The sequence below is a fragment of the Synchiropus splendidus genome, chromosome 3 (genome assembly GCF_027744825.2).
Source record: "Synchiropus splendidus isolate RoL2022-P1 chromosome 3, RoL_Sspl_1.0, whole genome shotgun sequence".
NCBI classification, from domain to species: Eukaryota; Metazoa; Chordata; class Actinopteri; order Syngnathiformes; family Callionymidae; genus Synchiropus; species Synchiropus splendidus.
In genome coordinates, this window is record NC_071336.1 from 10,561,195 (window position 1) to 10,574,400 (window position 13,206).

The 13,206-nt window shown below is 40.9% G+C and overlaps 1 protein-coding gene across 9 annotated transcripts in view; it reads left to right on the forward strand.

The window, feature by feature from the left end:
* The window catches only part of dock11 (dedicator of cytokinesis 11), a 44,664-nt gene that overhangs the window by 10,428 nt on the left and 21,030 nt on the right, over window positions 1-13,206 (forward strand). For all 9 annotated transcript variants that reach the window (XM_053861236.1, XM_053861237.1, XM_053861240.1 and 6 more), the window contains exons 6-21: window positions 820-915; window positions 1,111-1,245; window positions 2,139-2,322; window positions 2,409-2,488; window positions 3,336-3,419; window positions 3,612-3,752; window positions 4,919-5,176; window positions 7,892-8,014; window positions 8,091-8,173; window positions 8,310-8,432; window positions 8,671-8,747; window positions 9,296-9,480; window positions 9,539-9,604; window positions 11,150-11,242; window positions 12,157-12,280; window positions 12,363-12,475. In XM_053861236.1, coding sequence (XP_053717211.1) covers window positions 820-915; window positions 1,111-1,245; window positions 2,139-2,322; window positions 2,409-2,488; window positions 3,336-3,419; window positions 3,612-3,752; window positions 4,919-5,176; window positions 7,892-8,014; window positions 8,091-8,173; window positions 8,310-8,432; window positions 8,671-8,747; window positions 9,296-9,480; window positions 9,539-9,604; window positions 11,150-11,242; window positions 12,157-12,280; window positions 12,363-12,475 — 1,965 coding nt within the window. The remainder of the gene's footprint in view (window positions 1-819; window positions 916-1,110; window positions 1,246-2,138; window positions 2,323-2,408; window positions 2,489-3,335; window positions 3,420-3,611; window positions 3,753-4,918; window positions 5,177-7,891; window positions 8,015-8,090; window positions 8,174-8,309; window positions 8,433-8,670; window positions 8,748-9,295; window positions 9,481-9,538; window positions 9,605-11,149; window positions 11,243-12,156; window positions 12,281-12,362; window positions 12,476-13,206) is intronic.

The following is a 13,206-nucleotide window of genomic DNA, read 5'->3' on the forward strand; positions in this document are numbered from 1 at the left end:
AACAAATGATGATGGCACCAAACATGAGGTTCTGCTCCATTTCTGGAACATTGTTTCCTACTGGGACTGAAGCTCTTCAGGGCACACCACTCAATGCAACATTTTACCAATCCAACAATTTCCACCTCTGTTTGTCTGTCTGTCTGTGTGTGTGTGTGTGTCTGTCACTATAAGGAGACCTGCATGTGATCAATATGTGTGTCCTCTGTGCTGCTGGTCAACAGTCTCATGACAGTTCATGACTGAACTTACACTCGGCAGAGGCTGTGGATGACTTCTCTTCTCATCACATGATGTTGCTTGACGAATTTTGAATAATCGTTTCAGTAGCTGCTCCGGTATGATCCAATAACAAGAGCCGTCAGACTTCAAGAGTAGCCTACGGGTAAAATATTGACCAACAGAATAGAAATCTTTCACCACCAGAGCTCCACAGTTCAATCGGTAGTGGAGGCTGTATGGAAACACTTATTATAGGGTCAGTTTTCAGTATAGTTTAAGGCTTATTTTCAGATGGGATTTATGGTTTGGTTGAACTCCTTTTGTTCATTGTCTAATAGAGCCCAACGCTTCAACTCACATCTATGATGGAGTGCCACCGAGGACAAAGTTTATCTTTCACAAAATATAATGTGCAGCATGTACTATAATGAATACAATGGCATTTGACTTCACAAAAACCACCACATGTAGAGATCCTTTATTCCACTGCACATTGTGCCGCAAGGATGGTAATGATAGTGATGAAGCTGAAATAACGCTGGTGTGATTGTTTGTGTCAGTCCAAGGCTAATTGGAGACTTGCTTGTGTCGAACCAGGACTCGTCATCGTTGTGCTCTCAGAGGGGCGGCATCATGAAGCAGGGCTGGCTCCAGAAGGCCAACATCAACAGCAGTTTGTCTGTCTCCATGAGGGTGAGTCACATCTAGACCTGTTGACAACAGTCCAAAACAACAACATGGCACAACAGTGTAGACAACATAGTGTTGTCGTATTGGCTATTGAGTCATTAGACAGTTGTGTATAATGGAATTGAATTTAGTGTGTGAATCTAACTGCTGTGATTCTCCTTCTTTTGCCTTATGAAATCTGCATTACTGCCAATACAGGTGTTCAAGAGGAGGTACTTCTACCTCTCACAGCTGCCAGATGGCTCCTACATCCTCAATTCCTATAAGGATGAGAAGAACTGCAAGGACACGAAAGGCTCCATCTACTTGGACTCATGTATTGATGTCATTCAGGTACCAAGTATTGACAACTATGCTTTTTTAGTACAACTAATAAGGCACTTGCACAGACATTGTGGGTCCCGGTGCTCAATCCACAAAATAGAACTCTTGTTGCAAAATATATTCAATAATAATAATACTAAGCACATTATTATTATTATTATTATTATTATTATTATTATTATTATTATTATTATTATTATTACTGGCAGTAGGAGACAATATGATGACTATTTAGTGAGCGACACCTCAATGTTTAAGTATCATGTTGTTTGTTGGCCTGTTTTGGCATGGTAATTTATGTTCATGTCACATAGTACTTTGTGGTGTATCTAGCAGTGTTGCAACAACTGGTGGACATAGACTATAATGGACTCATAATTAATTAATTAGTCGCTGATGGGTTCATTCGGTGACTACTGGAGGTGTTAGCATTCTCTTGAGTGCTATCCGCTGTAAAAAGAGCCTGAGGCTCCAGAACCACGGACGTTGAAAGTATGGAACCATTTCACAAAGGACACATCAAAGGACTTTTTCACACGAAAGTTTGAGCGATACATACAATACATCTTCAGTTAACCAGCGCTTAGTCCTGGTCAGGGTTGCAGGTGGTGAGTGGCGGGAAAACGTCCTGGACAGGTAGCAATTAAAATTTAAGTTAAAAGTTTCAAAACAGCATTTAACACTGCCCAATCCCTGACAACAGTTTATATACCTTTATACTTAGCTGTATTTATGCTCTATTTAGAAGACATGTAGGCGTGTTTGTCAACCCGTACACGTCACGTAACTAGTCGAACCATCAAAATAATCGTCAGTGTCTTGTATTGGTGCCTGTTGTTTTGTAAAAGCAGATTTTCTCTCTCTTTGATGCCAGCATTAAGTGAAGTGTTTTTGCCCTGCAGAGTCCAAAGATGCGGCGTAATGGCTTTGAGTTGAAGATGCAGGACCGCTACAGCCACTTCTTGGCTGCAGACACTGAGGCCGAGATGGAAGACTGGGTCTCCACGCTGAAGCAGGCTCTTCAGAGCACAGGGGAGGCATGTCAGGAGCGTCGGAATGGAGCTGAGTCACTGGACTGTGTCCTGGGTAGGACATTTCTTCCTTCAGCGTCATATCTAACATGATTGTATCTGGTGATGGGACCCGAACTAATCCTTATCTCTTCCAATTAGACGATGACACCAGCAGCCTGGGCAAAGGAGACAGCTTACTGGAAAATATTGGGCGGAGCTTACATCCAGAACTGATGAAGGTGGATTTAATTGATTTATCTATGCACAAATCAGGTCCTGAGGAAACACTAACTAAACTCTTTTTCATAAAATCTGATCATGAACAAGCCCATCATTTGTGTATCTTCTTATCCCCAACAAACAATCTTATGATGAATAAGATTGGTGGAGTGTTTGCAGCAGTATGTGTGGAACTGTGTTGTGTATAATGCATTTTTATGGTCTTCTATATTTGCAGTTGACCGCATTATTGACTGAATGTTGCGTCCATGTAAGCAGTCTTAATAAGTGACAATTTTTATTGAGCTACCCAACTGCTCCTGCGGTGATGTTGGGGTAAATATTTATCTTCACTTTACCTGCTGCGAAGCATGTGAGAGACAAAAGCAGCTTTTTGTTTAGCTGTTGGCGAAGAGTTTCTTCCAAGCCGTGCAGCTTTATTGTGTCTATAAAACCAGCGCTCCTGCTAGACAACAAAGGCCTCTGTGCTCTCGCTGCTGTTTTTACTGGAGGCTCCTTCTGCTCAGCAGGCAAAGATCATCGGGTCTGTCTGCAGGCTGGACACACATTGAGGAGAAACTGAGGGATCTCGGCTCTTTGTCTCACAAACAATGGAAAAACATTTACAGGCGGCTGCACAATTATTTTACAGTCGTGACTCCTGCTTTTCCCACGTTGTGAACAGCGCATTCTGATCTAATGTGTTGGGAGGTAAAATATGTGTGCTGAGATTGTAATATCCAACAAGTTGGCTACAGTTAAATGTAAACAAACAAATGCATGCACGAGTAGAAGGATGGTGAATTTAAAATTTGTTATCAAAACATGAAACTATCGTGTGATGGTTTGCATTTTCTTTGTGTGTAGTTTGCCAGAGAGACTGATCAAGTCAACAAGATGAACAGAAATGATGGGCGACAGAAACTTTTCTCTCTGGATCCGGAAACTCAAGTACATGAAAAACCTTATTATTACATTTGAGTGAGATTATCCTCTTGATTCCTGTTTGAGTCTTGAAATTGTGATGTTTATTTTTGAGTGACTTTGAGTATATTATATATACATATATATATTCATATATTTTTTGTATCAACGTCTGGAGTTGGAGTTGCCTGCCCCCTAACTCCTCCTTCTCCTATCCAGAAGTTGGACTTTTCTGGCATCGAACCAGATGTGAAGCCATTTGAGGAGCGCTTTGGTCGGCGTTTTGTGGTTACTTGCCATGATCTGACCTTCAGTCTGCAGGCTTGTGTGAATGAGAGGAGTGATGCTGTCCCGACCAATGTAAGTGAAGGCCTTTTTTGTGTCAAGTGTCACTGTTCTTTCACCCAGAACTTACAGTGCAACTAAAATTTAGCTGCCTATTAATCCGTACAGTATATACTTAGTAAGTCTAACCTGTCTCACAAGCACAGTGGCGGAATCCAAGTGTTCGGACGCCCTCATAATTTGACACAATCTCTAATAATCACGAAAACCTTGGAAAAAAATAATTTCAAAGGTTGTGGCTGCCTTATACCTAAACAAGTACAGTAACAAGTATAGTAAATACAACAATTTGTTTTTTCTACAAAGGACAAAATATCCAAACTAAATTCTTAACAGTTTCATTTCTCAGCACTGTTGGTATCAAAGTCAACATATAATCAGAATGCATTCAAAACTGAAAAAAACCCCAAATTATCACTTTCTCAAGGTAACATTGAGTAGAAACTTCCTGAAGTACTTTTTCCACCACTGTGTGAATAAAAAATAACTCTCGGACATGAGTTACAAATGTTAACATTTGAAGTTAAATAAACGCTTTAAAGTTAATGTGTTCAGGAAATAAAAAGAAAAAATCAATTAAATTACACAGATATAATTAAAAAACAAGAAAAATACAAATATAAACCAAGATAATTTCCATAAGTAAATCATAAACTGTTAAGAGCATCTCTTGGGCCTGTTTCGCATGAATGTTTAACGTGCATTCAGTCGCTGAGTCCATAAACTGAATCCTTTTAGGTCAGCATACAAGACTGCGCTGATGGGAAACGTCTTCACGTGCAGGTCCGAAAAATCTTTTCCTCTTCAGCCTAAGATGGCCTGACCCAGATTAGGAGCTTCCATAATTCATGCTGACCCGGCATCAAGCTTCCCTGAAGTAAATAAAATGGACCACTTCCTGTGTGATTAGAGGAAGTAATACCAGTTTATTGTTGAGTTCCACAGATGAGTAGGGTTTGCAAAAAGAGCCGCTAAAGTTATCCTATTCTCTAGTTTTGCACCCGCACATCTTCATATTAGGTAAACTTATACTGTTTGATCGAACTCAACCATTAAACTGTTCTTCTTTCACTGTCATCTGCTGCATTCATTTTTACACGTGTACATGGAATGACTCCATACTTGTACATCAAGGTCTCTTCAGCCCCATGTGATTGTCCTTCTGTGGTTCTGATGTGCAGGTGGAACCCTTCTTCGTCAGTCTTGCTCTCTTCGATGTCTCCAAGAACTGCAAGATCTCTGCTGACTTCCACGTGGACTTGAACCCGCCCTGTGTCAGGGAGATGCTGACTGACACTTCTGGCAAACTCTCCCCTTCCTCTGACTCAGAGGGGGACGGACGAGTGCGGGAGGGGGTCACCAACGGCGATTCAGCCAGAGGGAACAGTCTTCCTGTGTTGCAGAGAGTGTCAGAGGCTCTGCTGCGTTTTCCTACTCAGGTAGGCACCTGTGAGCGATGGTTCCTCTGCATTCGCTCGATCAGTCCGTGATGTGATGTTTTTTAATCGCCTGGAAAACACGATATTGTTTCCTCATCTCAATGTAACACATGGCTTGAAACTATTAATAGCCCGGCTGAATAGTCAGATCTCTCCTCTCTTTTGGATTTTTTTAATACTCACATAATACTAAGTCTTATTACATTTTTAGTAATTCTTTAACCTCCTCACGTCCAGGTCCAGGAGGCTGTGTCATGCATGTTATAATGTCAGCTGACTCCCCAAAAAATCCAGAGACTTCCCTGACATGTTTCAAAATAGGCTTTAGTTGTCCAGGTTGGGGCAGGCCAAGATGTTCAACTGGAAGGTCTAACAGTTACTTTGACGATCTCCTGGTATGTTGACACACTGTCAGGAATCTTAAACAAAACTTACCGTATCTACTACCACCTCTCAGCTGCCTAATGGTTTGACTGAATCGATCCAGCAGTTGGATTTTCATTGAACTCCTTTCAGTTTGAAAACGAGCCCTGCAGGAAAATATGAACTGTGTTTCCGTCAGAGAGCTTCTTTTTTTTTGCAATGCCACTTGTGCGGATTTAAGGATGTGATGAATCATTAGCATTTTTAAACCCTTGTCTTTCTCTGACATTTTGTTTATATAGGATAGATAAATGATCACACACAGGCTTGTCACATCCACTTTGTGGGGTCCGCTCATTGCCATAATGCTTTCCCCAGCCCGTCGTCCTAAACGTAACCATGCAAAACAAATGTCTAAACTTAACCAAACTTAAAGGTAATTACACTTATTTTATAATTAAAATAACTTGTGAAATCCCCATCTTCAATTTACCTTGTGCGGTCCAGCAAAAGGGCTATACAAACGCATAGGGGCCCCACAAGGTGGTGTTTTCCCCAAAATTGGGGCTCACTGTGATAGATATACTTAAGCACACACGCGCACACACACACTCATTTGTCACAGATTCGTAATTCTTTCCCCAGCCTCTCACCCTAAACCTAACCATCTAAAACAAATGGCTAAATTACTCTTAACCAAACTAAAACCCAGTTATGATAACTGTTCATTTTTTTGAAGTTTTAACTCTCAAAACGAGGCTTGACAAAATGAGGACCAGCCAAAATGTTCTCACTTTGCAAAAATGTCCTCACTCTGTGATTAAAAACTCATACAGGTTCTAATAAAGATAGTAGTAGAGGAAGTACAAGAACACACACACACGTTAGTAAGGACACGCTGAGACATTACCTAACTTAACCATGAGTTATTTTGAAATTTCAGCCAAAGTGAGGAGTGGCTAGAATGTCCTCTCCTTTTGGTTACCAAACTCATTCTGTTCCTCACAACGAAAGAAGTACTAGACCTTCCACACACACACCCACACATTCTTGTTGAACTTGAACTTGACATTGATAGTAGCATTTTACATTCCATATGCCTGTTGCAGAGACAACGGTCTCCCTCACCTAGTTTCTCTGGGTGTCCTTCTGCTTTATCCAAATATATATTTTCCAGTGCGGGAGAGGAATATCTAATATCTAATGTTACTGAAATCTGTGATTTCGGTGAAGTCAGTTTCTCCCCACACAATATGTATCTCCAGGATTTTCTCCTGATGGATCCAGGAGATACATATTAGTAAGCTCTTATTAGCATAACCGTGAATGCTCCAAATTGAATTTCTAAATGTGACATTATTTTCGGGAGCCTTCAGAAGAAGCACAGCACCAAACTTCCTCGGTGATTATTGTGATTATAGCATGGTGTCCCGCACTTTAATTTAGTTTCTGGGTGTGGTCCAAGTCTGGGGCTTCCACTGCAGCTGCACCGCCGTCTTTTCCCCTCCTCAGTGTGTGTGTGGTGGAATACTTTCCAAACATCATGAGCAAGAGCTGCCCATAAAATGTCTTTGCCCATAAAAAAAGGTGGGTGTTTGCTGTTTGAATGAGTTTTTTTTTTTTTTTGGAAGGGGGTAAAATAAAATGTTAATGCTTAGGCGAAGGTCTCATCTGTAATGATGAATCATAATGAATTTATAAGGCTTCATAGAAGCTCTTATGAATACTCATATGGTAACTTATGACAAGGTTGATAAAGTATTGTATGTTGGGGATTTAACAAGTTATAAAGACTCAAGAGCCCTTAACCATAACCCTCAACCTAAACACATAGTATGATATCACTTGAAATAAGGTAAAACAACAGTATTATTTTAAATTGTGCATTTTATGATACTTCATTCAACTTAGTTAGTATTGTCATATATGATTATGAATAGTCATATCATCTTATATAAATCCTTATGGGTGCAATATCATGCCTTATGACACAATAATAATTTATTATCGATAGGACCTAGAACTAAAGTGGAACTAATAAATTTTGGCATAAAATTTACACAGATTTTATTTGCACAAAAAAAAACTGTTAAAAAGCAGTAAGTCCTGTTACATCACAGGCAACAGGCTTTACCTATCCTGCCTCCAGCCCTGCTTCTTTGCCTCCAGCTGTCTCTGACAGTGGGAGAAGGAAAAGATCAGTATTTTAAGTTGCTCTCGTTTGAAAACCTGGCACGGCAACGCATTAACCCGTGACAATCTAGCCGCTGTGTTTTGGGTTTTTGGAAGCTCTGCAGTTTTAAATGATGCCCTTTTTGTTCAGGTCATTAGAACTCTCTTTATCTCATTTAGGGTATTTTCTCAGTGACCAACCCCCACGCTGACATCTTCCTGGTGGCCCGTGTGGAGAAGGTGCTCCAGAATGGCATCACCCACTGTGCTGAGCCGTACATGAAGACCTCGGATGCCAGCAAGGTGCAGAATCCTTTGCTGACTCTGGCCATTCTGTCGTGTTTGCATCACGAGTGTTGTCTCCTTGCTGTCTCCTCAGACAGCTCAGAAGGTTCTCAAAGCTGCCAAGCAGACCTGCCAACGACTTGGACAGTACAGGATGCCATTTGCTTGGGCTGCCAAGTAAGACATGTCCTGACTTCATGGTTTTATCAAGCTGTTGCTTATGTTAATATGATATGATCATGATATAGTGGAAGTCGAATCTATTTCAGTCGGAGATTTGAACCTCTCACTGAAATGCTGCTTTTGTTTCCAGGCAGGTGTTCAAGGACGCTCAGGGTGGTCTGGATATGGATGGGAAGTTTTCTCCTCTCTATAGACAGGACAGCAGCAAAATCACCACTGAGGACCTCATCAAGCTGCTGGCTGATATCAGGAAGTGAGTCCACTCAGGCAGATGCCATGTTGTTACTGCCTTGTATGGGTGGATTTCCTGTCAGTTTCTAGCATATACAATGATTGCCTTGAAACAAATGAAAAATAAAATCCTTATGTCATGTGTATGAATGTCCTTAAACCCCTGAGTGTGAATGACAGCGTTTGAGGAACTATTTGCATTGTTTCATGTTTTCCCGTTGGCTGTTGGGAAACATCTGCATCTGTTTGTTTCTTGACAGGCCGGAGAAGAGCAAGCTCCAGGTCATCCCGGGTCAGCTCAACGTCACCGTTGAGTGTGTACCGCCAGACTTCCCCAGTATGTAGCAGTGTGTTTGTCCCTGTCACTCATGATCCTCAAGTTGGTTACAAAGGTTTCCACATGATTTCAGTTGTCATGTTTCCGATTTTTATTAAGTTCTCCAGAGCATACTACTATGGAAGGTAAACAGGAAGTGATAGTATTTAAAAGTTAATGTGTATAATACATGTTATTTCAGAGTATTACTTAATCTTGATATTTATTTTTAAATTAATATTAATATTTAATTCTTCAGGTTATTATCTTTACTCTTTGACTCTCAGCTGCTTATCTTTTTCTTCAATGAGGGTGATGGAAGAGAACCCAGAGTTGGAATGATTCAGATGCTCTGGGAATATTTATGTGAGAGGCTGATGTTGTTTAATGACATAATATAAAAAAGAGCCAGTCATGCTGCATCATCCTAGGCAATCTCACTGAGTAGCTTTCTGAATGCCTGCCAGGAAGCATTCAAGATTATCGATTCAACAGCCGGGTCTGACTTTAGAGGTGAACTTGGTTCTTGATGTGAGACTTCAACCAAAACAATAAATCTCTGTTCTCAGACACAGTCACCTCCTCATACGTACCGGTGAAGCCGTTTGAGGATGCATGCGAGCGAGTGTCTGTGGAAGTGGAGGAGTTTCTCCCTGATGAGGCCAAGTACAACTATCCCTTCACCTCCTACAAGAACCAGTTTTACATTTACCCACTTCAGCTCAAGTACGACAACCAGAAGACCTTCACTAAGGTGTGTCAGACGTCGATGAAACTGATGACAGTAACGATATAATAAGTGTTATTGCCAGGCGAGGAACATCGCAGTCTGCATCCAGTTTAGAGACACAGATGAAGAAGGTGCTGCTCCTGTAAAGGTGAGTCCATTTTTTCAAATGTAGAGCTACATGGCTTATGCTGAATGACCACATGCATGACATGACCACCTTGAGAGTTTCAGATACAAACCTCCCAGTGTGAAGTTGGTTTCTTCCCAACACTCTTCTTTCCTCTCAGTGGCCCGCTGTATAACACTTCTATGCTATTTCTACTATTTTGTGACTTTTAAAATTGTTTATCCCTCTTTGTCTTGTCTTTTTTATTTATTTTTTTTCTCAGCACTCCACAGCAAGACAGAGACCACACATACTAATCTGTGTTTTGTCTGTGGCAGTCTTAAATATACTGTACATACAGGGGGAACCCAAGTTCATCTTTATCTGGACTGTGGAATGTGCATCTAGATAAACTTGCTGACAACAATCGTGTTATGTTTTGGCATTGTTACTTTTACCAACGGCGATGCGACTCATTCAGTGGTATTTTGCCTCCCTGTCCTCTACATCATCTTTATCGCTTCATCTGTTCCTCGCCATGATTGTCTGGTATGTGCGCATCAGTAGGTATTTTGGGTTAGAAGAAAACGTATCCAAACCATGAACTGGATTTAATACACCATTATTATGATTAAGTATAAAAAAGGTGTCCTTTTTCTATTCTTTCAAGTAACTATACAACTAGTGGCAAACATTTTGAGACAAATTCCTGCTGTTGCTTCACTGAGGAGGAGTTCCTCAAAATTCCACGCTCACTTACTGTATGTTGAGCGGCCTGCTTGGTTCACTGCTAACAGTGGAGAGATTCAATCAGACGCAGCTCCGGGCCCTCATGCCCATTTAGATAATCAGAATAGCATCTGCAGTGTGGTTCCTGTCGTGGCTTTTGTTTTCATCAAGGCTGTCCTCCAGAAGTGCGCTGCACCTCGTGATTCCCGCAGGTTGCTGCCGGTTAAGCTCAGATTCTCTTTTTTTCCAAGTTTGAATTTTTAGTTTAGCCCTTTTATCCCATTTTTTCATTTTAATAAAAAGAAATGTGTTTGAATTCTAAGAAAATCTAATATTCTAGATGATCTGTCTTTGAGCCACAGATATGAATTTTGGTTGCATGATAGGAGTATTTGCTGTTGTTTGACTCTCACCGTAGAAGGTCTTCAGACTGTTGGGTACAGAACTGTGCACTGGCTTGTTTGAGAGAATGTAATGCATAATCGATTGTTTGAATGAAAATTTCCCCAACCAGAGTCCCTGGTTTTGTTTGACGTTATAGAAATATAATTCTCCCGCTGTTTTTGAGCATGAAATCTGAGTGCAACTTTAGCCTGACTCTGAATGGTTGTGCTTGAGAAGCGACCCTTGATTGTTGAACTAAGACACTCCTTATTGCTGCAGAGTTGTCAAAATCACTTGTGCAAGAGCTTGTGAGAGAAAAATGACATGCAGTCTGTTTGATCCATTACGGTTTGAGTTGATGCGTTTTTATGATTGAAGGCTTTGTTGTTGTGCGTTGTAAAGTGTTAGCATTTCAAAGTCTGACTGGCATTCACCCAGCTTCAAAGACTCACTGCTCGGCCCTGTGTTTTTCAGTGCATCTATGGGAAACCAGGAGACTCACTCTTCACTGGCTGCAGCTACGCAGCGGTCCTGCACCACAACCAGAGCCCTGAGTTCTATGATGAGGTGAGATTATGTGTGTTCACCAAAAATTATGTAACAACATCAAACAAAACGGCGTGATGACTCAGTGAGCTGCTCAGTAAAATCACCAATTAGGAGGAATTAGATTCAACGTAGCGGCAAAGAGTCAAACTGGGCTTTTCTTCCCTAATAATCTCTTTCTGAGGAAATGCCAAGTTAATCCTATAAATCTGTCTCAGCACCGAGGGACTCATAAGAAAATGAGGGCGCTTAGTTAAAGGGGTACACGCTGGTAATGGGCAGAATGCTGAGGGTCCATATGGCCGTTTTATATCTACAAGATTAAGTATTTAATAGCACTGCCCCTAAGTAAAAACCATTACACATGCACACTCACACAACGGCATGCGCTTACAGAATGGGCATTATCTCCTCATGGCCTCTTGTTCTGCATTACTTCCTTCAAGAAAGTCACATGTTCAGGAGGCTTCATTTGCTTCCCCACGTGGACAAAATGTGTATCGTCCTGTTATTTAATAATTCGTTTTTCAATGGCGTGCAATGACAATCTTGTATTAACGGAGTTTATTCATGTTGTTTGATTTACCCTGTCGATGTTTACATGTGCTAAGCTGGGTTACACCAATTTAGGAAAGAATACTGTGAAAGAAATTGAGTCAGTGTTTTCACCATGTGTTGACTGTCAAGCAATCATTTAGTACAACTGTCTCTAAAAAAACTCAACTGAAGCCAAATGACTCAAAAAATTGTTTTGGGAGGGAGTTTAAAAAGTATTTAAAAAAGTAACAAAATGGTTTGTTCTAAATTCTTGAGATTTTAAAACGCCTGCTAAATAGTTTTGCTTGATCCTGCTGCTTCTGTTGTCAAAGTGCTACCGTTTAAAAACTTCTGCTACATTTGATGAGCTGGTTCTGAATGTTTGCTGTGACTCACAGGTGAAGGTCGAGCTGCCAGTCCACCTGCATGAAAAACACCACGTCCTTTTCACCTTCTATCACATTAGCTGTGAGTCCAGCAACAAGACTGGCAGTAAGAAGAGGGAAGGAGTGGAGTCATTAGGTGAGGCCCTTGTCATTTGATGGAGTCAAATCCCATTTGTAACAGAACTGAATGCTTCATTGGTGTTCGTCACGTGCCACAGTGGGCTACTCATGGATGCCTCTGCTGAAAGAAGGCAGGATGCAGTCCACGGAGCTTCATCTCCCGGTCGCTGCTACCCTTCCGCCAGGATACCTGTGCCAGGACTCCCGAAAGGTACAACCTGTCTGAACATTCATCAAACAATACCTATTGGTCTTTTGACTCGTAATTTCTCTCTCGTGCTTGATATCATGTCACGGTGCCATGGTGATCTTTCTGTGACCATTCCAGGATAGAAGCTAGTCAGGCTTAGCACGATCAGTACTTCAGAATGATTGGCTAATACACTGTTGCTAATGCACACATGAATAAGTAGTTTACTTATGCTTACATATCCAATCTAAAGTGTAACCAAATGTAGTTACAATATCATGTGAAGACAATCATACTGTATGTTATTTCAAACTGTGCCAGAAGAACTTTCTAAATTGCTTCTTTATATACAAATATTTTACTCTAATGATACAAACGAAACAACTGTTTTACTGTTTTTGCATTTTAGGTTGCATGTTATATTTAGCTTTTCATTTCTCATCACTGAGGCCCAACTGCCTGACTGACTTGGATTTCAGCATTTATTATTGTTAGCTGGCTAACCATGGTAAAAGATTCATATTCAGTCACTAAAACCCCTTCAGTCGCATGTTTGCAATATTGCGAAAAATCAAACCACGATAGCACAACCATGAAATGTTTCCACGACTGCGGCGGCTTTACCTACTGCATGAAAAACCTGACCTGAGATTTGGAAGCTGATCGTAGCCTGAACTCCACTGCAGGGTGAACGCTCCTCCAACTTGCACCCGCTAACGTCCACAATGTTGTTGTTATATAATAACTCTTCT